The 27,856-nt window shown below is 39.6% G+C and overlaps 1 protein-coding gene and 1 non-coding gene across 2 annotated transcripts; one reads left to right on the top strand and one right to left on the bottom strand.

The window, feature by feature from the left end:
- Nucleotides 1-18,897: 18,897 nt before the first annotated feature.
- PCDH20 (protocadherin 20) lies at nucleotides 18,898-25,081 on the top strand. The gene is made up of 2 exons (XM_039221816.1): nucleotides 18,898-19,039; nucleotides 20,108-25,081. Exons 1-2 carry the CDS (start codon nucleotides 18,908-18,910, stop codon nucleotides 22,829-22,831), a joined length of 2,856 nt encoding a protein of 951 aa, XP_039077747.1. The 5' UTR covers nucleotides 18,898-18,907; the 3' UTR covers nucleotides 22,832-25,081.
- A 1,630-nt stretch (nucleotides 25,082-26,711) lies between these two features.
- TRNAQ-UUG lies at nucleotides 26,712-26,795 on the bottom strand. Its single transcript has one exon. It is a non-coding gene; the product is annotated as a tRNA-Gln (tRNA).
- Between the last annotated feature and the right edge of the window lie 1,061 nt (nucleotides 26,796-27,856).

Raw genomic sequence — 27,856 nt, 5'->3', positions numbered from 1 at the left:
TTTGATAAGGCTGTTTGCTCTTTCTTTTTGTAATGTTTTTCCTTTTGTAATATTTTTAACTTTTATTTTATTTTATTTTATTTTATTTTATTTATTTCTAGGAGAGAGAGAGAGAGAAACAGCGTGAGCAGGGGAGGGTCAGAGAGAGAGGGAGTCACAGACTGAAAGAGGCTCCAGGCTCTGAGCTGGCAGTCAGCACAGAGCCTGACACGGGGCTCGAACCCACGAACTGCGAGATCATGACCTAAACGAAAGTTGGACGCTTAACCGACTAAGCCACCCAGGCGCCCCTATTTTTAACTTTTAAATACCATTGATTCCCCAGGAATCAATGTGGGGATTATTTTTATGTGCTTCCATTAACAGTTTCCAAGTGCGGCTTGTGTGATAAGATATTAAAATCATCTGATGTCCCTCTGCTTCGAGAAGTCTAAATATTATTCTCTTTTGTATACAACTAGATCTTGAAGTTCTTTGATGCCAATTGACTGAACATTAATTTATTCCCTAGTTATAATTTCTTCCCTTGGGGAAAAAACTCACTCTTATATAAAATTCCTTATAGTTTCCTAAAATGATTTTAGTAAAAACTTGAGATTCAGTTTATGAAAGTACATATTTGCTGTAATTACTAGTTAATGTTTACATTGCATAATACTTGATACAAACAAAATAATATATCACATATAAATTCTTTTTTTTTTAATGTTTTTATTTATTTCTAGGAGAGACAGAGAGATAGAGAGAGACAGCGTGAGCAGGGGAGGGTCAGAGAGAGGGAGATACAGACTCTGAAATAGGCTCCAGGCTCCCAGCTGGCAGTCAGCACAGAGCCCGACGCGGGGCTCGAACCCACGAACCGTGAGATCATGACCCAAGCGAAAGTCGGACGCTTAACCGACTAAGCCACCCAGGCGCCCCATATCACATATAAATTCTGAATGAAAACAATAAATTAGCCTACCACCCAAATTAAGAATTAGACCGAAAAGCACAATTCTTGAATCTTTGTTCCTTTTCTATGCTTTCCCCTCCTTTGTTCTCAGATATAACTACCAGTCTGAGTTATATATTGATAATTTCCTACTTTACAAAAAAAACCCACTACAGTTCTTTTACGTATATAAGTATCCTTAAATAGTGCTAAATTGTTTCCTAAGGTGGGGGGAGGGGGTGGAGGTGGATCAAATGTTCTACTACCAACAGATCAGCCCTATATGATTCTCATGTTCACCCTTACTTAGTTTTGTCACACTTTTTTTTTTTAATGTTTCATTTATTTCTGAGAGATAGAGACACTGTGAGCAGGAGAGGGTCAGAGAAAGAGGGAGACACAGAATCTGGAGGAGGCTCCAGGCTCTGAGCTGTCAGCACAGAGCCTGATGCGGGGCTCGAACCCACGAACCGTGAGATCATGACCTGAGCCGAAGTCGGATGCTCAACCAACTGAGTCACCCAGGCGCCCCGTCACACTTCTTAATTTTCACCAATTTAGCAAATATAAGCATGCCATCTCAATAAAGTCTTAATTTTAACTTCTCTGATTACTAATAAAGCTAATTCTACTTATTTATTGGCCCTTTGATGAAAACGTGAACTAATATTTTCTGCTTGTTGCTTCTTGCTACCCAGCGTGAGATTCCAGGGCACTTGAATGGCTCAACTGGGAAAGCGTCTGACTTTTGGTTTTGGATCAGGTCATGATTTCATAGTTTGTGGGTTCAAGTCCTGCACCAGACTCTGTACTGACAGTGCTGACCATGCTGACCCTGCTTGGGATTCTCTCTTTCTCCCTTTTTCTCTGCGCCTCTCTCCTGCTGTGCACTCTCTCTCTCTCTCAAAAATAAGTAAACTTTAAAAAATAAATAAAATCTAAAAATTTCTTCAATATAAAAAAGTAAAAGCTTCTCATTACACTATATTTTTGCAATGCAAAGTTTTATTTTATATAATTATTCACATAATCATCTCATAGGCTATATAAGAAAAAAGAATTTCTTCTTGGAGATGACTAAAATGGTATTGAAAGAATAAGAAAGAATATGTAATATGTAATATGCTTATGTGGAATAAGAAGACAAGAAGCCAGTTGAGCCTGACTTTAGAGTTCTAAAGTCACAAATGGGGTGCCTGGGTAGCTCAGCTGGCTGAGTATCAGACTTTGGCTCAGGTCATGAACTCACAGTTTGTGAGTTCGAGCCCACATTGGGCCCTGTGTTGATAGCTCAGACCCTGGAGACTGCTTTGGATTCTGTGTCTCCCTCTCTCTGTTCCTCCCCTGCTTGCACTCTGTATCTCTCTCTCAAAAATAAATAAAGCTTTAAAAAAGTTAAAGTCACAATGAAATTCATTACAATGTCAGGTTAATCAGTGCCTAATTCATTGTATGCCACGGTAAGGTCACTTTTCCATTGCCTCATGCTGTTGTTGCTTATTCTATGAAATTTAAGAAATTTATAGTAGGCATCTGCACCTATAATTATAACAAATTATAATATCCACAATTGAAAATTTTTCAGAACTGTAACTCACTGAAAGATAAAAAGAAATATATATCATTATAAGATAACTATAAGCGGAATTTAAATGTTCTACCTTGCCATTAGTGACAAATTTAGTGGCATGACCTTCACTTTTCTGAACCTAGTTTCCCCGTCTATAAAGTGAGATGTTTATACCGCGGATTGGGCCCTAAAGCATCTTATTACTCTAAATGTGTATAAATATAATAGGTAATTCTAACTTTTCAAATTGTGCAAGACAACCAGGTCTGAATTTACCTACATTTATTCTATTTTGTATTATTAAAGAGTTTTTATTAAATTCTTAATTTAAGGTATTATATTGTCAATGATTTTAATATTTTTTTCTTACAGAGTAACAAAATAACTGATTAAAATTAGTTAAAACTGAATCCAAATCAAAAGAAAGACACCAATCTCTAAGCACAAAAATCAGGACCTTCACTATCCTAAATTCTTTATTTCATTGTTGCATACACTCTTTCTAGCAGGCCCACACAACTTTGTAACCTTATGTACACCTAAATTCCTTTGGCAATAAAATGCCTTTCTTTCCCCGGTAAGCACTCTTCAGAATGAGTTTAACACACCAGGGAGCACTTTTATCCATTCCCACAAGAAATTCAGCATCTTCTTCAAGACTTTATGATCCTCATATTATTTGCTGTTGAGCAGGCAATAACAAGAAGGTATCCTGAAATCTAATGTGTGGTTTAGTTTTTGTTTTCCTTGACTAGACTAAAGGAAATAGACTAATGGATAGGAAAATCAAATTTTATCATTTATAGATTTTGCAGAGTGGATGTAAATTATAATACAGAAAATGTGAAATTCATCTGCTGTTTATTTAGGACATTAGGCAGAGTCTGCCTATGCTTCTAGTTACTAAAATATTGTTTTCTTTGTAGACTGAGAAAACAGAATTTTGATGGCCCCAGGATATGGGTAGACTGTCCTGACTGCTTCGTCCTCCTTCTTGACTAGTAACCCAATAAACTAACAGATAGGGTGTGACATTGAAGAGTCTGAAGAGAATGAGCAATTGAAGTACACTTTTTAAAAAAATATCAGGTAAACTACACAGACATTGGCTCAATCTCAGTTATTGTTGTTTGTTGGAAATATCATGTATATTTATATGCTAATTACATATATGATGCTTATATATAATATTTGAGAACATGGTCAATAGCTATACTCATCTATTGATGTATATTAGATAATCATAAATCTATGAATTTTTTAAGTTGATTTATTCAGTTTTTGAGTGAGAGAGAGAGAGAGAGAAAGAGAAAGCATGAGGGGAGGAGGAGGGGCAGAGGAAGAGAGAGAATTCTAAGCAGGCTCCACACCAAAGTGAGTTTGAGCCCCACTCACAAACCATGAGATCATGACCTGAGCTGACACCAAGAATCAGATGCTTAAACAACTGAGCCACCCAGGTCCCCCAGTCTATGCATTTTTAAAAAGCCGCTTCTTTATTGCTGTTTTTTTTTTTTACTTTATTTTGATGTTTATTTATTATTAAGAGACAGAGAGAGATAGTGCATGAGCATGGGAGGGGCAGGGAGAGTGGGAGACACAGAACCTAAAGCAGGCTTCAGCCTCTGAGCCATCAGGACAGAGCCTGATGTGGGACTCGAACCTACAAACTGTGAGATCATGACCTAAGCTGAAGTCAGTCGCTTAATTGACTGAGCCACCCAGGCACTCCTATTGTTTTTTAAAGCAATGGATATTTGGAATAAATGATTACAAAATCAGTCAATAAGAGTATAACTTGGAGCAAGAATAGAGGTTATAACATGACATCAGGCATTATCAGATATAACAACAGTGAAGCTGTTAAGAGTACAGGGTCTGGAGCCAGTGTGTCTGGACTTTAATGGCAGTTTCACTGTTTACCAGTTATTGGACCTTGGACAAGCTACCTAAACTATCTGCTGAAGTTATTCTGAGGACTTAAATCTGATTCTCCTCTCCTTCCTAAGCACATGGGAGGACTATATTTCTCTATCTGTAACAAATGTGCAAGAGATGTGATGAGTTCTGGCCAGTGAGATGTTAGTGGAAAAGATATGTGCATAATGAGGTAGAGATCAGTATGAGGTCTCCATCTTTTCTCCTTCCCCATGTAGTGTCCCTGAAAGTTAAGAAATGGGATGAAGCAGGGCGCCTGGGTGGCTGAATCAGTTACGCAATGGACTCTTGATTCTGCTCAGGTCATGATCTCCAGGTTCATGATATCCAGCCCTGCGTCAGGCTCTGTGCTGAGTGTGGAGCCTGCTTGGGATTCTCTCTGTCCCTCTCTCTCTGTTCCTCCCCCACCCATGCTCTCTCTCTCTCTCTTTCTCAAAATTAAATATATATATATATAAAAGAAAAATATATATATATATATAAATGAAAGAAATGGGATGAAAGGGTCACAAGCAATGGAAACTCCATCAACCTGCTCCTGACTGACAGGACTTGGAGACCAACAGTGGACCTGTAATATAAGCAAGAAATAAACCTTGGTTGTGTTAAGCTGTTGAGAGCTTGGAATTAATTTGTTAGTACAGCATAACCTTGCCTAATATGGTTAATATACTCACTGTGTCTCAGTTTCCTCATCTCTAACTGGGATATTAACAGCATCTGATGATTTTTATGGTTGTCAGTTAGATTTCATTGAAACATGAGATCAATGTAGTTTTGTAATTCTTATTAATGGTAGTACTTTATATAAACCCTTACTGAATAGATTTTAAAGCATAGAATATATTATCTGTCATTAAATCCAGATTTAACCAGCACTGGGTTCACATTTCTGCAATGCCTATCATCTCAAATTAAAAATCAGTCTCAAATTCTACTTTAATATTCAATAGCTTTACTAGGATATATAATTTTGTTCTCAAGTGAAATATCTGTATGTTGACAGAAATATCCCAGTAACCCGCTTACCTACTACCTTTGATTTTTAGAAACAATATATTTTTTCTATTATACAGAAGGAAATAGAAGCTGGGTAAAAGGAGGGCATGGGGGGAGGATAGAGAGACAACAGCGAAGACTTATAGACCTTGCAGTATGAAAGATTACATCAGGATTCTTTTTTAATGCTCTGGCTACAGCTTTATCAAGATTTGGGATTGAAGACCACTTGAACCTTAAGAGTGAAAAAAGAACTTCTTTTTTTCTTCAGAAATTTAAGCTCTTTACAGACATACTTTTAGTTAATCCACATGACATCAGAGAAAGGTCTTATTTGCTGTACTTTGCAGATAAGAAAAATACACCACAGACCATGGGAAGAGTAAAAGAGAGTCACTCCTCACCTAAAGGCATTTACTGTATTGGAGAAGCAACTCTAAGTTTTCATTTTCACTCAGTTGTTCATTTATTGCTCTCCCTCATGTTTCAAACTAGAGCTAAAAATGAAAAGAACAGTTTATCAAAGCAAAGAAAAAAAGGAAACATTTTCCCTGGAGAAGCAAAGTTTCTTTACATGATTGTCATTTTGCTGAACTCTAGGGAAGAATTTATTGACCATGAAAAGGACCAAATGGATTAGTAGATCTCATGGGACCAACCGTTCCTGGATGCTAGGAAGGTCCATTGAGCAGAGATGAAAATGAGAATATGACATTTCCTCTATTGAATTTGGAAAGAAAGAATTTCATATTTCTTCAATAAACAAAGTTAGCCACATTATACTTTAACTCTGGTAAAGGAATATTAATTATACTGTGTATGTCCACATTAGAGTACTACATAATACATATTATAGTCAAAGTACATTAATGTTAACAGACATTATTATATTCATTAAAATTAAATAAATAGTGCTATGTTAAGTACTGTATAAACAGGCAGGGTCTCCTGTGCTTAGAAATTTATTATCTGTGCTGCTTGTGAAACTCAAAGACATTGTAGAATATCTAATAAATAATTAAAAGCTAAGAGATTAGTGCTTTTAGCCATTTAAAAATTATTAGTTGAGCATTAACTATTTGCCTAGTCCATACTAACCATGATATATACACGGCTTGTTACTTAGTAGGAGAAGTACAAGTCAAGACAGAACAAATAGGAAATTCACCAAACATTTGAAAGAAAAAGATAGCACTGTGAGCCATATGGGATAATGAACCTTACAAAGCAGTAAGAAAAACCAACAATTCCCCCAAAAAATGAAAAATGTAAAAGAAATCAATTTTTTAAATTATTACTATTCCTATAAAAACAATAAGTGCTATTTAGAACTATCATACAGAAAATAAATTAAAACCATATTTATTATCTAATAACAATATCAGTGTAGACAAATGAGTACCCCCATATATTGCAAGTGCTATTACAAACTACCAAAAAATTCTCAAGATGCATTTACTGAAACACATCAAACAACCTTAAATTTTTACATCCCATTTTAGACATGTATCCAATATTTAGTAACATACTAAATAATCATAAATGTTCACAAAGCTGTGGATAAAGGACACTTCATTTAAATGATATTTATATGAAATAACGAAATAAGTAAAATGTTTACATTCACATGGCAAACCTATATGAGTATATTCTATTCTGTCCAAAAGTGATATAAAGGAAAATGTGGAGACATACAAAATGATCACAATGCATTCCAATGTTCTAATTACAATAAAACTCCATAGGGATCAAAATTGATGTGGATGAAGGCACCACAAAAGTAGAATGAGAAACGTCCCATACTCTGGACTGTGAAGAATAAGCATGTTTTTGAAACAGCTCAGGAGATAACACGGAATGTTCAAATGGAAGAAAAAGCTATGGAAACAGCAATTACATAGTGTGGGAAATCAAAAGAATCATGGTCTAATTTGAGTGAAAATGAAGAAAGGGAAGGAGGGGGGAAGGAGTGAATGGAACTACTATTTTTACAACTAGCACTTAGGGAACTTTACTTTCTCTGTGCTAATGACTGTGACATGCTTTAAATTCATTCTCTTATTTAAATATGTAGCACTAGTAGGTAAGTATTTTCAATCCTGTTTTATAGGACAAAGTAGAGGAGCATCAGTAAGTGTAGGTCCTGGAAGCACATTCCCTCATTTCCAATTTCATCTCCTCCACTCCTGGCTGTAGGAGCTGGGGTAAGTTACTGAGCCTCATTATACCTCATATTACAATAACAATAGTTGACAGCATCTAGCTTATATAGTTGCTATAAAGATTAAGTGATTTAATATAGATGATGCTCCTATGACAGTGCCTGGCAAATGGTAAGCGCTGAAAATTTTAAACCATTTTTTATCAAATGGAAAAACTGACTCTTCAAAACTCTACGTAAAACTCAGGAGAACACCATCAGTAACTTGCAGAATGGGGAACTGAAGCCAGGTCTGTCTGACCACAAAGCCGAGGCTCACAGTCACAATGCTGTCTGTTCCCTTGTCCCTACCTACAAGCTACTGTGAAATGCCCTTCCATACCTTGAGAAGAAGGAAAAACGTTCTCTACCTTGGTCACACAATCAGAGCATAAGCATCAAATTGCTCTTCAATGAAAAGGAATGCAGCTTCTTGTCCTACCCTGAGAAAAGTATTTATGTTTTTGTTTTTTTCAAAGCAGGTGTTCATCACCAGAGAGACCAACCAGCTTTGGAAATAAAAAAAAGAAGCATCCTAAAGGATGTGTGCATGGAAACAGTGAGGAGTGACCTGGAACTGAAGCCAAATGGCTTTAAATGGAAATAGATCCTATTTCCATTGGCTGCTAAGTCCAAATCTTAGTCTGCTATGATTCAAACATTTGTTTCACTTTACAGTTTGACTCTCCTCATTCTTCCACTTTCCACTTAGACCTGTCTTCAGAAAAGAACACACTGACCATGCCACAGAAGTATGAAAGCCTTTGTAACAGTTATATTTTCATTGTACATTGAGTTTCCACACCTATCTTGTAAATATAGTTCATTTAATCTGGTTTTTTATTTCATTATCTCAACAACAGTATTTTAAGAATGAAAAAGGGTATTATCAATGCCTTGGGACAACAGACTAAAGCAGGCTTAAAAAATTGGGACATGCAGTCAGGTTAGGTCAATATGAATTAAGCTTGAGATTTTAAAATGGAGTTTCCCCTCCTTCCCCAAATTAGATTTTTCAGCCTGTGCTATATAGCCCAATAATATATAGTGTCTGCATTAAGGTAATGCTTGGAAGGTTTTAAATATGGCGGTGTGGGGACTCCTGGCTGGCTCAGTCAGTAGAGCACACAATTCTTGATCTCAAGATTGTAAGATCTGAGCTCCTTCTTGGGTGTAGAGATGACTTAAAATTAAAAAAAAAATCTTCAAGTGTGGCTGTGTGATCTTTGATAATGTACATAGTGCTTTAAACTACAATGTCCCCATTTTTAAATTGGAAACAAAAATTCCTACTGATAGGGCTATTGTGAGAATTTACGTATGACATACACAACACATAGATGTATGATACACACATATCTATATCTGAGAATATGCACATATGCATGTACAGGTGACCCCTGAACAACAGGGGTTTGATCTGCAGAGGTCCACTTATATGCAGTTTTTTTTTCAATAAATATAGGAAAGGGGCATAAATGTATTTTCTCTTCTTTATGATTTTCTTAACATTTTATTTTCTCCAGCTTACTTTATTGTAAGAACATAGTATATAATTCATAGACAAAATATGTGTGAATTGACTTGTTAGGCTTATTGGTAAGTCCATTAGTAGTTAAGTTTTGGGAAAGTCAAATGTTAAATGTAGATTTTCGACTGCATGGACGGTCAGCCCCCAACCCCTGTGTTGATCAAGGGTCAGCTGTGTATCTTAATCCAGTGAATGTTCAAAAAATCTGTGGCTTTTATTATTTTCTTACCACACTAATTCAACTGTCTAAGCCTCTTGTGAGGCAGGCTGCTGATTTTTCTTAGGCAACAGTGCTCTGTACTCTAAGTGATTTCTTGGAACTTCTGTGTCTGCTATTTTCCAGGAACAATCAGTTCTTTATGTATCAATATGGTGAAAACAAAACTATGTACCTCAGTTCTACCTTCCATCAACAAATGGCAATAGCAGCTACTGGCTTCACAAATTTATGAAATACCCTTCGGTAATTAGTAAGTTTCTAAGCATAGATATTTCTGTACTATGCTAGAAGCACTATCATATTTTAGGTTATTTGACCAAGAACAGGCCAATTTGAAGAAGAAGGAGCAAGTACCCTTAGGGAGGGACTTTGGTGTCACCTGGGAGAAAGGTATTTTTAACTGTAGATGACTTCTAGCGACAGAAAAATTTTGAATGTGTACAATTTGGGGACTTTAGAAATGGCATTGGGTAGCCTAAATATAGAAAGAGATGACTAGAATTGTAATGAAAGGGCTCCCCAGTGAGTGACCAGAAGAAAATAGAATCTTTGGAGAAACCTATAGTTACTAAATCAGAAGAGGAAATTCAACAAGTCAAGAAAGGTCACAGGTATTGGATACAAAACATACTTAAGCATAGCATCAGAGAGTCAGGAAAAGTGTACTATGAACATGTAAAGTCAAGGAAAGTGGGCTATAAATATTTAAAAGCAACAACAATAAAGAGTCTAGCACCTTCTGTGTTTTATCTGCCATTCTTCAGGCTCTGATAACAGCCAAGGAATATCCCATCTACTTGCCAAAATCTATTGGAGAGAAAAATATAAAGGTGACTCAAGACTTCTAATATTTTCTCAATAACAGTAAGTAGAAGTGAAAACCTGTCCTTTTACCTACAAAAAAGGTCACTGCTGCTTTGATTATAGTATCAAGAAAGTCAACTGTAGACTGTGGGGTAACACTTCAGAGAGCCATTGGCAGTGTATGCAGATTCAAAGGATCCACATCTAGTCTAAACAGCTTCTCTTGTGGGCCTCTTGGGTGGTTCAGTTGGTTAAACTTCCAGCTCAGGTCATGATCTCACGGTTTCGTGAGTTCGAGCCCTACCTAGGGCTCTACATTGACAGTGTGGAGCCTCCTTGGGCTTTCTCTCCTCTCTCCCCCTCTCTCTACTCCTCCCCTACACATGCTTTTTTTTTTTTTTTGTCTCTCTCAAAATAAATAAATAAACTTAAAAAAAAACATTTGTTTTAAAGAGCTTCTCTTACATATATATGGATATGTGGAGACAGCACCTGGAATCAATCTTGATCCAGAAATATCACAAAAATGCTAAAATATTCACACTTGCAGCTAGCAAGGATATCTTAGGTTTCTCTGCTTCATGACTAGTATATGCTATGTGTAAAATCTTTTATAATCATCACTTAATAGTATAACAAGCTCTGACAGGACTTTAATAGATTCGGGGTTTTTTTAGTGTATTAGAATATGGAAGTGGGAATTTTATTGTTGTTGTTTCAAGAAAGCATGCCATATATTTCCACATTTAGAATTAAAAAATTGCTTTTATAGAGAATATATGTCATGCTTATGGCACATTCGAGGAATTCTTAATCTTTCTCATTTAGAGAAAAATACCAAAGAAAATGTTTGCTTCCCACATAAATCAATCCTTTTTTTTCTTCCTAGCTTTCTTTTCTCCTTTGTCTCTGAATGTTAAATTGCACAAAAATCTAAATTCTTGGTAATGACACATATTAATCTAGTAATAGTCACCATCTACATTTGTCTGATTTATTTTAAATCCTAAAAGAACATACAAATATCTAAATAAAGTTAGTAATACAACTTTATTTTAATAGCTAATTATTAGTAGTGATGTTTCACTAAAATCTAGTTAATTAAGAATTTATCTAGAGAGAGGGGAAACCCCTATAATTATTATGATTGTATTTTAAATAAAGTTGATATCAACTTGACCAGATTTGAACACTATCTATAATTAAGAATTAGATAGCCTTGGGGATATTTGTAATTTCATTATCAAGAAGCATATTACTTTCCCCAAATGAATGTCTCATTCCAAACCATTCACAAAAATTCATTTATAAAATCTACTTCCCTTTTTTGATAATCCAAATAAAGATAGAAGAAAATATTTGTTACTTCATAAATATGGCATTTGCATTTTGTCAATACTTATTTAGTTTTTCTATAAGTTTGGTATTTTTAAATGATTCTGTCGCTGTCACATTCTTTGCATTGTTTGCAGTAGGCACATATCCAATATTCAATATATGTGCTTATTTCAGTGAACATATAGGACAAAGATTCACCAACATTAAAATAAAGTACCTCAAATTTTTCCTGTTCAGTCCTAACTTGGCCACTTCCCAGCTGTGTGACCTCAAGCAACCCACTTGCCCTCTGAAAGTCTCAGAGTCTTCATCTTTAAAATGGGGTCATCATTAACTTGCAGGGGCCTTGTGAAGATTAGAGCTAATGCTCACCATGGACCTGGCAAAAGTTACATGCTCAGTAATTGGTAGATGTTAGCAGTAAATGAAACTGAGGTCAGCAATCTCTACCCTCTTCCTAAAACGATATCCCAAAAAAAGAAGCTAACGATGATAGTTTTACCACCATGATAATGTTGACTTTTTACGTCATACGAAAAAGCTTTCACTGACCTTACAATACTAGTTCAGCGCTTTTATATACCCCACACAGTGAGATCAGAGCAGTCATGCAGGTGAGATTCTAACCTTAGATTCAAAGAATTAGATGAAAAGAGATTTTATAAAGCCAGGCAAAAGATCTGTCTATCCATGTAAAAACATTACCTGAGCACAAATTTTCATTAACCTTTTCCAAATGTAACACTTCAGTTTGTGAAGGAAGAATTGGCATCTGAAGAACACCAGATATATATACGATGGAGGATCAGTGCCCTCGAATGAAATATAAACTGATGTCTCTCCGGAGTTCCATGGATTTCTTTTGCCCCTGACCTAATTTCTATGCTAATTTATAAGGCTTATGATTACTTTATCCTCCGACAGCCCATACCTCTCCCTTCTTTCAAGTCTCCCAGGGACTGACTCCAGGAATTAAGGCATACATGTCATCAATAAACTGCATTCAGTTAACCGTTCATTATTCAGCCACTGCTGATCCACTTTGTGGATTTTCCATGCCTTTCATTTTTGTCTCCTCCTCAATCCTACTACCTTTCTTTTGATGATTTCACTGCTCATTATCACCTCTACCAGAAGTGAGAAGAAAGAATGTGAAATTTAAATGAGTTGGAAATGACTTTTAAAATTTATTTTGAGGATAAGGAGAAAAGGTTGAAAATGTGAGCTAAAATTAGGCCTGGGGTTTTCTAATGACTTTGCCTGGCTATACTTATCCCTGTTAAAGTGATGCTAATTAAGCTCAGAAAATAAAAGAACTGCTCTACCTTACCTTGACTGTTCTACCCCACTCCACCCTTCCTCTTGGAATACGTGGGGAAAGAGGAGAAATGCAAAGCCCATTTACACAAAGTTTTCTAAAACAAAGAGAAAGCACTGGCATAGACAAATGCTTGCAAGGGTCACTTAAACTGCACATTTCCACGTTCAATGTTTCAGAATACAAGTTTGTATTATAGTAACTTATCTTACTTGCAGTCTTTTATACACAGAGTATAAACGTACATTTATTTACTAAAATAATTATACAGCTTTTTAAGCAAAAGAACCAATATGCTCATTTCCTATTAGCCAAACAATTAATCTCTGAGTTGTGTAGAGAAAAATGCAACCTAGGCTTTTTCTTTTTTTGTTTGATATACTTGAACAACAATTTACCTAAATTACAGTCGTCATCTCCTTTTTTCTGTTTTGCTTCCAGGGATTTTAGTTACCCGCAGGCAACTGTGGCCCACAAACAGATGATTCTTCTTCTGAAGCGTCGTCAGAAGGACAAAAGTAGCCTAACGCTGGTCACAGTGCCTACCTCATCCCTCTCCCTTCATCTCCTCACGCAGGCATTTTCTTACCTTGCATCATCACAAGAAGGATGGGTACAGTGCAGCAGGATATTTTGAGAGAGGGAGAGAAAAGACCACATTCACATAACTTTTATTACAGTATGTCGTTACAATTGTTCTACTTTATTGCCAGTTATGGTTAATCCCTCATGGCACCTAATTTATAAATTAACCTTTCGGGGCACAGAAAGTAAGTGGCTCAGTCAGTTAAGTCCCTGACTCTTGATTTTGGCTCAGGTCATGGGTTCAAGGCCTACATTAAGCTCTGCCCTGACAGTGCAGAGCCCGTTTGGGATTCTCTCCCTCTCTCTCTATCCCTCCTGGCTCATGTGTTCTCTCTGTCTCTCTCTCTCAAAATAAATAAATAAACTTAAAAAATTAAGTTTTATCGTCAGTGTGTGTAGATAGACAGATAGATGGAATATATATATGAAATGAAATATATATATGAAAAACAGCATTCAGTACTACGTGTGGTTTCGGGCATCCACTGGAGGCCTTAGAACGTTATGCTCTGAAGATAAGGGGGGACTACTATAGTATTTTTTCTTAAAAGTACTTGCAAACTTGAAAAATAAAATAATATGAAGTAACTAACTGGCATATATAGCAATGTTTGAGGTTAAAGCTTTAGGAAGCTGTAGGTAGTACAAAAATAACTGCTTTTTGTCACAGTTAGCCTCTAATATCAGATACAGTCCTGAAGCCAAAATCTACTATACCAAGAGAATAGAGAGTGTTTCTAAAATTTGAATTAGTTACGCATCATCTCTCTTGCTCTCAACTAAATATAAAATGAGGGTTAACTAGGTGATCCATCTAAGTAACAGAATTACTTAGAACTTTGCAGGACTTTCAAGTATACACAATAAATAGACACACGTAATGTACTCTAAGTCTACAAGTCATATGAGTAAACCTGGCCAAACACAGAGGAATTTGTGTTTCTGTAGGAGTATCTGCTTAGGACATAGCAACTGACTATACAGGTTTTTACTTCATAAAGGCATCATGTAGCCAATCTATGCCAACAGTCTTTTTATTACTGTACATCAGTGATAAACATTTGTTGGCTTGAAATACAGTTATTTTTCTTTAATGTTTATTTACTTATTTTGAGAGTGGGGGGAGGGGTAGAAAGCAAGGGAAAGAGAGAATCCCAAGCAGGCTCCACAATGTCAACGCGGAGCCTGACGCTGGGGGAGGGGGCTGGATCCCAGACCCTGAAATCATGACCTGAGCTGAAATCAAGAGTCAGATGCTTAACCAATTGAGCCACTCAAGTGCTCCTTGTAATACATTTAAATATACACAGGGCATAGATCCGTCCATTCCGGTAGGAGGGCATACCAGAGAAGAAAGAACATGTGCTTTGGAGGCCACAGATGGAGACCTAGCTGCTGACAGACATGTAATTTATGGCTGTAAAACTGAAATAATAATACCTACCTCAACCAAATAGTTAGCATGTTTAAAACATAAGTGACACTCAATAAATGGTCAATTTTATTATTTTTCAAATATTTTACTGGTTTTATAAACGTGATCATCTCTCAATCTTGACTGTTGATTAGAAAAAGAATGTGTGTCTACATACACATACATTCCATTTATACATATTATGTATGTGCATAATTGTGTGATGTATAGAATTTATATTTATAAAATAATAGATTTTTCTAAATATGTTACATAAATACATACTTATTTTAAATACATATTATATAAATATATATTTAATATAATTATATTTACAATCTTCAATTAATTAGAGCATTTATAGGACTATGGTTCAAAATAGGTTTAAAGATCAGTGTGTAAATAGTAATTACATGAAATTTTGTGAATACTACACTGTTATTAAAATACTTTAAATGGTCTGACACAAAAGCTACCTGGAAAACAAAGTACTTCAAATATTTTTAAAGTTGAGGGTATGTTTGATAGATGTACGAAGTTTGAGGATGGTATCCTGATAGACACTTATAAGCATGCGCACAACTTTATAAAGAGATAAGACTGCAAGGAGAGAAGCCTTGCAGTAAATGAAAATTATTATTAATAATAATTATAATAAAAATTATTATTATGAACGCAGGAAACGATAATCAAATTAACCTGTGCATCATTATTCAGTGTCTGTTAATGACAGATATTAGGTAAGCCATCTAATGCTTATAAGTCCATGTACTGCGTAGGAGTGTATTTACAGGAAATTGAAACAGAGAGGTGTGGTAACTTACCTAAAGTCACACAGTAACCTAGCCACAAGCCAGAAAATGTAATCCAAATGTCCTGCCCCTGCTCAGTGTACCATCTCCTGTATCAAATTGTTTTCCTTGTCTATAGAAAACAAAATAGGCTCAGGAGGCATATAATCTAACTATTCTTCTAGATCAATTTTTACAAAACACCTGGGAAGCAGGCCCAGAGCAATTGAGACATCTGAGAAGTTCGTAAGTATTATTTTTCGAGGGAGTAATAGCATAGAAGCTCCCTAAGTCGTCTTTAGGAAGAAATATGTGACACCAGATGGTAGTTCCCAGGGCTGGCATCGTAAGGAACAGGAGGGTGGGAATGCTTTCACGGTACCGATGATGAAGGACGGGAGAAGAGAGAAGGGTATTTGGTCTTCTTTCATGCAGTGTAACCTGCAGGAAACCTCTGCTTAGATCTTCAAAAAGGAGAGAAAATAACAAGTAGCTCAGTTAACAGTTTGGATTGTGACACAAAGGTTTTACCTCAAATTGTGCCAAGGTCTTCCAGTTGTGACGACAGACTTCCATCCAGGGACTTTGCAATCACAAAGCAAGGAGGCGGCGGGGGGGGTGGGTGGGGGGGAGGGGAGGTCATTCCAAAATGTTATCTCCAGAATGTTTAAAGTTCTGTGTTTCAACTTACATTATGGTTCATTGCAATCACAAAGCAAGGAGGCGGCGGGGGGGGTGGGGGGGGGGGGGGGGAGGTCATTCCAAAATGTTATCTCCAGAATGTTTAAAGTTCTGTGTTTCAACTTACATTATGGTTCATTTGGTCCTGCTTTTTAGAAACGCTCTAGCAAAATTATTGCTAAATCTATATATTATGGAATACGCAGATTTAATTTCCTGCCTACTTAATGAAGTGGCAGAGGAGCACTTACCTCTTCCATAGAGAGCAGCTGGATGGTCTGGTCAGGAGACCATAATTCTGCTGGGATATGGTATGAGGACACTTGAAATGGTGCTTCTCTGCCAGAGTTATCCACTGTAAAGCAGAGAAAGAGTTGAAGAGTCCACAGAGTCCAAAGAGCTTAAAGACAGCCAACAGAATAATTACAGAGGCAGTGTCCCTTCCATAGGATTATCTTCATAAACTACAGCTCCTGTGTCATTGTAAACAAAGGACAAATTAAGGAAAGAGAGAGCCATTATTTCACACACACACACACAAAAACGGTGAGTGATTTTAACCTATTGGAGAGGGCATGAACTGTGAGGGGATACACAGTCTACCACTGTTGGTGTCTGTGTAGATGTAAAATTAATTCAGACTGTGGGTCCAGCCTGCGTGTACTCTGACTGCTCACATATTGCCTGATTCTGGCCATGTGCCCCAAACTTCCAGAAGCTGTGGGTAACGGATGAAGATGTAAATTAAACACATTTCATAAGCAGCGTGGTACTGATTTTTGGGGTCGGACATTTCAACTACAGATCCCACAGTAATTATTTATCAATCACGGTTAAAGGTCAGCGGTAGGGCAGAATTAGCAGCTGAAGAAGTTAAGGAGAGACAAATCGGATTTCCCCGACTGTGTTTTATTTATCAGCTGTATAGTGGCCTCACACCCACGTGTACATGTTCCCGTGTGTTCACCACTTTACTTGCACTCCATTTTCATTAAAAAAAAAAAAACAAAAAACTTTAGGGAGCTAATTTTATAAACCAGATCCCTATCATATGCTAGAAATATATTATAGGGGATTTTGTTTGCGGACTCTGTGTATGGTCCCATTGCGCAATAAGAAACTCACACACACCAGGTGTTTGATGAAGTGTGTTGTCAATATTGAGGACTCTGTTTCTCTAGAACTCGTGGGGATGAAGAGAAAATAGGAAGGAGCAAAACAATCAGGTCAGCCAACCAATTTATATTCTAGTTAGTATAAGGGAGAATAGGAAAATTAAAGTGGTGTCTACGGAAAGCACAGGGATGTCAGATCTTTCTCTGAGCCAAGAGGAAGATTCTTCTATTCTGGGCTCAGTCACTAAATATTCAGTGGGGAGGATTTTATGGTCAGGGCAGTGCACAGGCTATCTGGAAACCCAGTGATGAAGAGAAATGTCTACTCAGGGAAAGGCCAATGGCCTTTTCCATTATTTATATGGCACCCTGCAGATCAAAAAGTGTTTCACAGACTTAATGCCTTGGAGTCTCTCACCAGCCCTGATTTTATACATGAAGAAACAGGTCACATGGCTATTGAGTGTGAGAGTCAGAGGAAATGTCCAAGCATTTTTGCACCACACCCCTCCAGGATTCCTTTCTAAAGGGCTGCTTTTCCAAGAAGTATTCCAAGGGGGGCGGGGAGGGGAGCGATAATTTGAAAAGTAACCAATTTTTTAACCTAAGCTTCAGTGAGTGAAAAAAGAAAATTCACCCCTAGCGAAGTATGTTCAAATTGCATCCAGGCAGAACCACTTGCGTTCCCACACAATGGTTTCCACTTTCCCCCTTGGCTCTACCCTTGGCCGGAAGCCACAACTGCCTCTAAAGTAGGACCTCAAGGAAGACACCCAGAGACCCTTGCGCGCACAACTAGGAAACTAGCCACCAACGCGAAGATTCTAAACAATTAGAGCTTGTCAAATCCCTCACCGAACTCATAGGTTTGCTTTTCAGGCTCAGGGCGCCGGGCAAAGAGTTGGGAATTCCTTCCTTCCGCAGAGAAGCGTGGGCTCTCCTCTCTCTCTCTCTCTCTCTCTGTGCACACACCGCCGGAGCCAAGTCTCTCCGAAGAAGTGGTGGCAGAGCAAGCGTCTGGGAAGCGCGCCTGTGGATGCTCTGGGGCGCCGACTTCCCCGCTCCTTCTACCCAGACAGACACGCAGCCTTATTTATTTATTTATTCTAATTCTCCCTCTCGTGCTCGCAACCTGTGGACTTGGGTTGTGACCGGTGCGGCGCGGAGGCAGCTCTGGGGGGCACGCGCTCCGGCGCCAGAGCGGGTGGCGCCCCGTCGCGGCCTTCAGAGGCAAGTCCCCTCCATTCCGGCTCCTCGGGCGGCGGGGTCTGGACTCCCCCGCGTCCCGGGAGGGAAACCGTGACCGCGTGCCCTGCGGCCGCGCGCCTTCCCGCCCCCCTGGAGCTCCCGTCCTTAACTGAGGAGCCGGTGACTATTGGCTGAAGGTCCCCGGCGATTTGCATGACCAGAGAGGGAGTGTCTTGTGCCGCCCCGCCGTCAGGAGCGCGCCGACCGCAGCCTCCCTGGGAATGCGCGGCCGGGGGAGCGCGCGCGGCTCGCGGGCCCCGGCGGTGAGGCGGCGCCCGGCGCCCTGGCACCCGCGCCCGGACATGGGGCGCCCGCGTCGTCCCCGGAGCAGCACCAGCCACAGAAGCCTGCCGGTAAGGGCCGGGGTCCCGGAGCCCTGCAGCCCAGACAAGTTGCGGCGCTGCGAGGCAGCTCCTACTCCTGGACGGCGTTTCGAACCTTTTGCCTTAATCCAAACTTCACGGGAAGGTTGGGGGAGGGAAAGGGAGTTTGGGATGCGGCGTCTTCATTTTAGCGGGGAAGAGGCTCGTCCTTGGGTCGGGAGAGTAAGTTTCTGAAAGGGAAATGCGGGCAGGTTAGGCGGGGGGTGGAGGGGTTGATGGGTTTGAGGTACAGGGGTGCGGAGATGGTGTCCCGCTGCCCGCACCTGCTAAGGACCGTCCGCTGTAATTGACAAAATATTTTTGCGTAAGCGTTTTCCGCTGGTCCTTCTCTTCCCTTAGGGGAGGAGGATTAGTGAGGGCTTAACGCGAGGTGGAGATCCGGATCCTTTCGATTTGAAAGATGAGAGCCGAAAGGAAAATCACTTCTTTGACCTAAAGTGTTTATTTAATTGGGGGGAGGGGGGAGGGGGGAGGGGTCCGAAGGGAACGTGTCGAATGTTTTCCATATTATTATTGTTGTTGGTAGCGGTGGTCTCGCAAAAAGGGATGTAGCCCCTGTCGCGTTCCGGGGACCTTCGTGGTGAACACACGTCCGTGGAAAATACATTGGGGAATTGCCCATCATCGCGGATTGCTCTCGGCTGCCAGCCGTCTCCGGCCCCGGCGCCTACCCCGGGGCCTCCCCGCGGCGTTGCGCAGTCCCGGAGTGGAGGGAGTCGTCTCCCCTCTGCCCTGTGTTTCCAGGGGTGCTTTATGGCCTGGGGTTCCGATGATTAACTCAACGAGGTGCTGATGAGGAGCGAGGGAGAGGCGGGGGGTGCAGAAAGCGAAGGGGAAGATGAAGTTTGGGCGACACTGTTGCCCCGTAGATCTCTTTTTTTTTTTTACAGCAAGTTTCCTCTTCATCCCCCTCTGAGCAGAGGGCTTGCCTTCCGGAACGGGGATGGGGGCAAATAGGACCCCGTGGCGCTGGTTTCTGACTCCAGGCTCCGTGTTCCCGCGTGTGTAACAGCCTTCTCCCCTCCCCCCACTTTTCAGCATCTCCTTCTGTTTTTCCTCTTCGTGGGACCCTTCAGCTGCCTGGCGAGCTACAGCCGGGCCACGGAGCTTCTGTACAGCCTGAACGAGGGCCTGCCGGCGGGGGTGCTCATCGGCAGCCTGGCCGAGGACCTGCGGCTGGTGCCCCGCGCCGGGCGGCGGGACCCGCGGCCGCAGCTGCCAGAAGGCGCCAGAGCTGAGCGGAACCCCCCTCTCTCCTTCAGCCTGGCCTCCCGCGGACTGAGTGGCCAGTACGTGACCCTGGACAACCGCTCCGGGGAGCTGCACACCTCTGCCCAGGAGATCGACCGGGAGGCCCTGTGTCTAGAAGGAGGTGGAGGAGCGGCCTGGGGCGGCAGCATTTCCGTCTCCTCCTCCCCTTCCTCCGACTCTTGTCTTCTGCTTCTGGATGTTCTGGTCCTGCCTCAGGAGTACTTCAGGTTTGTGAAGGTTAAAATCGCAATCCGGGACGTTAATGACAATGCCCCGCAGTTCCCCGTTTCCCAGATCTCAGTTTGGGTACCAGAAAACGCACCTGTCAACACCCGGCTGGCCATAGAGCATCCTGCCATGGACCCAGATGTAGGCACGAATGGGGTGCAGACCTACCGTTTGCTGGACTACCACCGCGTGTTCACCCTGGACGTGGAGGAGAATGAGAACGGGGAGCGCACCCCCTACCTCATTGTCATGGGACTTTTGGACAGGGAGACCCAGGACCAGTATCTGAGCATCATCGTAGCAGAGGACGGCGGGTCCCCACCACTGCTGGGCAGCGCCACCCTCACCATCGGCATAACTGACATTAACGACAACTGCCCTCTCTTCACAGACTCGCAAATCAATGTCACCGTCTTTGGGAATGCCACCGTGGGCACACCGGTTGCAGCTGTCCAGGCTGTGGACAGAGACTTGGGAACCAATGCTCAGATCACTTACTCGTACAGCCAGAAAGTCCCACAAGCATCCAGGGATTTATTCCATCTGGATGAAACCACCGGAGTCATTAAGCTTTTCAGTAAGATCGGGGGAAGTGTTCTGGAAACGCACAAGCTCACCATCCTTGCCAATGGGCCAGGCTGCATCCCGGCTGTGACCACGGCCCTCGTGACCATTATCAAAGTCATTTTCAGACCACCTGAAATCGTTCCTCGTTATATAGCAAATGAGGTAGATGGTATCGTTTACCTGAAAGAACTGGAGCCGGTTAACACTCCGATCGCATTCTTCACCATAAGAGATCCAGAAGGTAAATACAAAGTGAGCTGCTACCTGGACGGTGAAGGGCCATTCAGGTTATCACCTTACAAACCGTACAGTAATGAGTATTTGCTGGAAACCACAAAGCCTATGGACTATGAGCTACAGCAGTTCTATGAAATAGCTGTGGTGGCCTGGAACTCTGAGGGATTTCACGTCAAAAAAATTATTAAAGTGCAACTTTTAGACGACAACGACAATGCTCCCATCTTCCTCCAGCCCTTGCTGGAACTCACTATTGAAGAAAACAATGCCCCCAATGCCTTTTTGACTAAGCTGTACGCTACAGATGCTGACAGCGGAGAGAGAGGCCAAGTTTCCTATTTTCTGGGACCTGATGCCCCATCGTATTTTTCCTTAGACAGCGTCACAGGGATCCTGACAGTTTCTACTCAGCTGGACCGAGAAGAGAAAGAAAAGTACAGGTACACAGTCAGAGCTGTTGACTCTGGGAAGCCGCCCAGAGAATCAGTAGCCACAGTGGCTCTCACGGTGTTGGATAAAAATGACAACAGCCCTAGATTTATCAACAAGGACTTCAGCTTTTTTGTGCCAGAAAACTTTCCAGGATATGGTGAAATTGGGGTCATCAGTGTAACAGATGCTGACGCCGGACGAAATGGATGGGTCGCCCTCTCGGTGGTGAACCAGAGTGATATTTTTGTCATAGACACAGGAAAGGGCATGCTGAGAGCCAAAGCCTCTTTGGACAGAGAGCAGCAAAGCTCCTATACTCTGTGGGTTGAAGCTGTTGACGGGGGTGAGCCTGCCCTCTCCTCGACTGCAAAAATCACAATTCTCCTTCTAGATATCAATGACAACCCTCCTCTCGTTCTGTTCCCTCAGTCGAACATGTCCTACCTGTTGGTACTGCCGTCCACTCTCCCTGGCTCCCCAGTCACGGAGGTCTATGCTGTTGACAAAGACACAGGCATGAATGCTGTCATAGCTTACAGCATCATAGGAAGAAGAGGTCCTAGGCCCGAGTCCTTTAGGATTGACCCTAAAACTGGCAACATTACTTTGGAAGAGGCATTGCTGCAGACAGATTACGGACTCCATCGTTTACTGGTGAAAGTGAGCGATCATGGTTATCCTGAACCTCTCCACTCCACGGTCATGGTGAACCTATTTGTCAATGACACTGTCAGTAATGAGAGCTACATTGAGAGTCTTTTAAGAAAGGAACCAGAAATTAATGTAGAGGAGAAAGAACCACAGATCTCAATAGAACCAACTCACAGGAAAGTTGAGTCTGTGTCCTGTGTGCCCACCTTAGTGGCTCTGTCTGTAATAAGCTTGGGTTCTATCACACTTGTAACAGGGATGGGCATTTACATCTGTTTAAGGAGAGGGAAAAAGCATCACAGGCAAGACGAAAATCTGGAAGTACAAATTCCACTCAAAGGAAAAATTGACTTGCATATGAGAGAGAGGAAACCAGTGGCTATTTCTAATATTTGATATTTCATTGTGGAATAACACAGAGATGTCTTAACTGACTTGGGGTAGTCTTCATCCCAAACAAGAGCGTGTCGATGCAAGTTCCAATGGAGGACGACTAATTTATAACTTGTACTATATTGTAAATAAGCTGTTTACAGGTTTTTAAATTCAAAATCAGAGGTTATAAAATGTGTACAGCATTTTCTAATGAAAATTAGTACTAACAGCTATAGAACTGTTATAAAAAAGGCTTGGACATGATTTGCAGCTTTCATTCACCCAGCAGATTGATAGAACCTGGGAATAAGGTAAGAAAATGGTACATTGCATTTTTTCTTGTCTAAAAAGTCCTTAACCACAAGAGGGCATCAGCTGCTCCTTCGCAGGGAACTGTTTTGAGGTATTGTACATGACAGTTGTTGTACATGAAATTAACGAAAGAGTATATTTTAAATATATTGTTTTTAACCTTTAAGAAATATGACATTGAAATAAAATGAATTTCACTGCACTTCAATGTATGATAAGAAAGAAAAGCAATGCATTTGTAAACAGAATGTTTATTACCTCACAAGTACATCTTGTATAGTTTGAAAGAGAAGGCATTACAAAGAAGGGCAATTCTTCTTTAGCAAGGGTGAAGACATTGCCACGTGTGACAGATTTGACCTGCTGCAGAGTATTTCACTTTCCATGTACTCAAATTGCTTTCTGTTTGCTTTACCACTGCACTTGCTAGCACTACAGGGGAAATGGATATATTCTCCCTTACAAACATTGTAACTGGAAATTGTGTCCAAGGAAAACAGCCAGGAGCGAAGAAATGTTTCAATCCTTAGTTGCTTTGTGGCTGTTCACGACATTTTGGTGCTTTGACAACTTGTCAGGTATACTTTTTACTTGGGTTACTTACATATTAGGTTTTTATGTGCTTGTGCGCATTTATCACATGAGTAAGTAAAAATCATATTAAAAGGGAACTATTCTAGATGCTAGTGTACACTACTGGCTGTTTTAGTTGGGCCCTTTATATAAAAGTTATACTTCTTTTTTTTGTTGTCGTTTAGGTTTGTTGGCCACTGTTTCTGGCTTCCTTCCTTTGGCTTTGGATTAGGTCCAGGAGTTTATTTGTAAGCCCAGCAGCAGATTGCTTTGATAACTTAGCTTTTACTGAAACCTTTGCTATGAAGCAGGCTGGACCTCAGTGATTGATCCCTTTCACTTCATTGTGTGAGCTGGGAATTTTATTTTCTAGGAGAGCTATAGCAAAATATCCGTGTAAACAAGGAATGTGTAGCTTAAGCTGGATCATTCTACTTTTTGGCATCATGCGTCTGTACTGTACCAAACGTGTTTATATGTCTGCAAATTAAAGGTATATATTTTCATAATTTCTTTCTCATTTTTACCATTTTATATTTGGACATGGCTTGTACTTTCAATGAAGTGCCTGTTATTGGCATTTGTTTGCTTTTAGAGATAAATGTGGGTACAGTATAAATATTCTGTTTGCTAGAGTTTATATTAAACTAATTCTTATTCAACTAAACATTGGGTAAAGCATTGAATATGTGTGTATAAATACATATATATAATAGATATATAAAAGAGAAATGCCTATATGTTTCTCAGTTCACGTGAGAATTTGTACCCATGCATGTGCACATGCATATTAATTTTTGATTAAGTATCAGCTATAAACATTCATTTTACTACATACTTATAACAAACCCTCTGTTAGCTATGTTACACTACCTTTCAATACATTTTTAAAATACATTGCAAAAAAACATGAATGCAAACACCCAAGATCTTTTGAATTTGTATTAACTCATTTTTCTTGTTTTCTTCAGTTTGACAATTTGAATAAATACGTATAGGAGGCAGTACTGTTTGCTACAAAAAGGACATCTATTTTTATTGGAAATTCCTTTTGTATGAGAGGCACCTGAGCTAAGAAACTAAGATCATTTAACCCCCCAAACTTTTCATCCGTAATGATGTATAGCCATGGAGGAAGACATCCTGTAGCAGGCGTTTTTATATCTTATGTCTCTTTTTTAAAGGAAGGAACTACGTATGGAACAAGTAGCTATATTCATTAAAAACAAAAGTCCTCCAGAGTGCAGTGATTTCACCAGAAGTATAAGTAACAAATATTTTATTTATTTCTAAATTTGAAGACAGTTGATGTGTTTTGGGGTATAGACTTCATCTCTAGCATGAGAGATGCCTGTAACATTAATAAAAAGACATATTTCTGAATAACGTCTTGTACCAGGATTTCCTTTACAAAAACATCTCATTCACATTGAAAACATTTATAACAAGGAAAGTTAAAGCAAATTAAGCTCAAAGATAAAAGCCCCTTTTTACTAACACCTTGTGCTAGCACAGTTGCCAAAATGTATGCTAATCATGTCAATGTTGTTAGTTGAGCTGGCACAAAAATAAATGTTCCATTCATTAAAAACCCTAATATCCATTTAACAGTTTGAGAACCAGTGAGTCCACTTTTGCCCAATTTAATGAAGAAGAGATTGCTCTGATCTTTGCACTGCCAAATCCATTCTTAGACTACAGAGAAAATTGTTCATTAATTTGGATTGGGAAACTTAAAACCAACATGGCAATTTCAGCTACAGGGGAAAAACAATTTCCGTTACTTGAGTCTTTAGAGTCGATTCCTTGACCCTATTAAAAAAAAAAAAGTTTTCCTGGCAGTTACGCTTCTATCAATGGTGGTTTAAAAGGAAGAAAGAAAAATAGATCTTTCTTTTAAAAGAATTTTGTAGTATGAATGTATTAAAAACAAAATCCAAATCCTTTGTATTTTGGGTGTTCTGCATGTGTTTTATGAAAACAATGCATAATCTTGCTATGAAATAACACCACTAAAGGAGTATTAGAGATAGTATGAAGTTGTGTTGATTTCAGTAAGAAATCTCATAAGGATTCTAATTTGTACTCCCAGAAAATGTTTCAGTTAACAACTGTAAAAGGAGGAACTATATGCAATCCTCTCCTGAGTCTGTGGAGACTCGGGTTCTAATCTCTCCTTGAAGCAGGGAAGATTCTGTGGGGTCCTGACCTTTGAAAGACAATGGAAAATGTGAGGAAAGACAGTATTGAACATATGGCACTTTTCGACTCAACATTGGGCAGCCTCAGCTCACAGAGGCCAGAGAAATAGATATCTGAGCCTTCCCCTTCCTCTAAAGTAGTTTAACACTCACTGCAAGAATGCAGTCAATTGTTGCAAAATACCATTTTGCTGACTTGTGCAATCTCTGCCTAGCGATGTGCCTTTACAGTGTGAGCTGTAAATAGATATTTATTCAAATGTAGAAAATTGACAGTCATGTAAATAGACTGAAAGCAGGAAAAAAATGAATTAAAAAAATGGTAATTACTGAGGAAAAAGACCCACTGTAATGTCTTTTCTAGTTGCTTCTGTATCTGATAAGAAAAAATCATATATGTTTTTCAGTTCAATATATACATTCATGCCCACAGTCTATAATAATTTTTCAAAGATCAGTCATTAGATTGTTTTTAAAATGGTACCATTTTTTTTCTCTGATAAGTCCCCAAATTGGGAATGTATTCCTTTAAGGGCATAGGACAAAACTGGATGAATTTTAAGACTTAACCCACTAATGTCAAGAGGTAAGAATAATGAAATGATTTTAAAAAAATCATTCAGTCATTCAATCTATTTGTATTTATTTTAGTACTTCATTTCATTTTCTTTTAATCCAAGATAGTTAACATATAGTGTAATGATGATTTCAAGAATAGAATTTAGTGATTCATCACTTACATATAACATCTAGTGCTCATCTCAACAAGTGTAATCCGAAACAGGTTCCAGGCTCCGAGCTCGCTGTCAGCACAGAGCCCGATGTGGGGCTCGAACCCACAAACCGTGAATCATGACCTGAGCCAAAGTCAGACGCTCAACCAGCTGAGCCACCCAGGCACCTCAGGGAATTTGTGTTTTCAGAAGATCATTTTGGGACATCTGGGTGGCTCGTTAAGTTAGCCTCCAACTCTCGGTGTTGGCTCAGGTCATGATTTCACAGTTTTGTGAGTTCAAGCCCACATCAGGCTCTGCTCTGGCAAGGCAGAGCCAGCTTGGGATTCTCTCTCTGTGTCCCTTCCCCTCTTGTGTGCACTCTCTCAAAATAAATAAATAAACTTTCTAAAAAGATCAATGGCCTTGTATAAAGCTTGTGTCGAAGAAGATTCTAGAGACTCACTACAAAGAGTGCTGACAATTTAAGGGAAAGATCTGGCCTTCAATCAGGGCATATGACAGAGATATAGTATGGAATACAGCAAGTAAATAATTTACAGCTGATAAAGCTCTGAGCTAAAGCTATAAACTTGTGGTACCAACAAGATATGAAAAATCCACATGTGAGAGACCAGAAAATTCACAATTTTCATAATTGGTTTTCAAGCCTATTTTACAAATTGGAAAAGGATAGGGAACTCATTTCTAACCATTAAAGGAGCAATGAAAGCTCCAGAGCATAACCCCCTTTCTAATGTCGGGTTTTATGACACAGATGGAATTATAAAGGCACTAATTTACCCAGTTTATTTCGTATTTATGACTGTCAATTCTATTCAATTTGACAAACATTGTGGACCCATGTGGTACATATCCCAACAAGAAGCTGACCTCATGACGGATGTTTTATCCATTTGCAATCCTTTGCTTATAGTTGCCCTAAACATCTCCAGAGGTGAAAGAGTCATATTAAAAGCTTAAGGAAAAAGACAATAAAATGTCATATGGACAAATAAGATGCAAATACAATTTCAAGTGTTGTGTGCATGTCAAGAATTAGTGAAATGTCTGTTGCAAGCAAATCTGAACAAGATCCAGGAACTATGAGCAGGTGAAATGGGTACGTAGGGTCAAGAAGTATGTAGGTCTTGAGGCTTAACAACATTTTTGGATGAAAGAAGTCATATAACACATCTTAGGCCTCAGCTCATGGTTAAGTGATTAATTTACTACTATCTAGTACT

Source organism: Hyaena hyaena, unplaced genomic scaffold (assembly GCF_003009895.1).
Source record: "Hyaena hyaena isolate Hyena2069 unplaced genomic scaffold, ASM300989v1 scaffold_1026, whole genome shotgun sequence".
Lineage (NCBI taxonomy): Eukaryota > Metazoa > Chordata > Mammalia > Carnivora > Hyaenidae > Hyaena > Hyaena hyaena.
Note: the sequence above shows the minus strand (reverse complement) of the source record. Positions and strands in the feature narration are given on the sequence as shown.

Excerpts from the sequence above, each read along its gene's own strand:
- PCDH20 (XM_039221816.1), top strand. The coding sequence starts at position 18,908 with ATGCGCGGCCGGGGGAGCGCGCGCGGCTCGCGGGCCCCGGCGGTGAGG. Across the intron at positions 19,040-20,107 it reads CCAGCCACAGAAGCCTGCCG|CATCTCCTTCTGTTTTTCCT; the intron begins GTAAGGGCCGGG and ends CCCACTTTTCAG.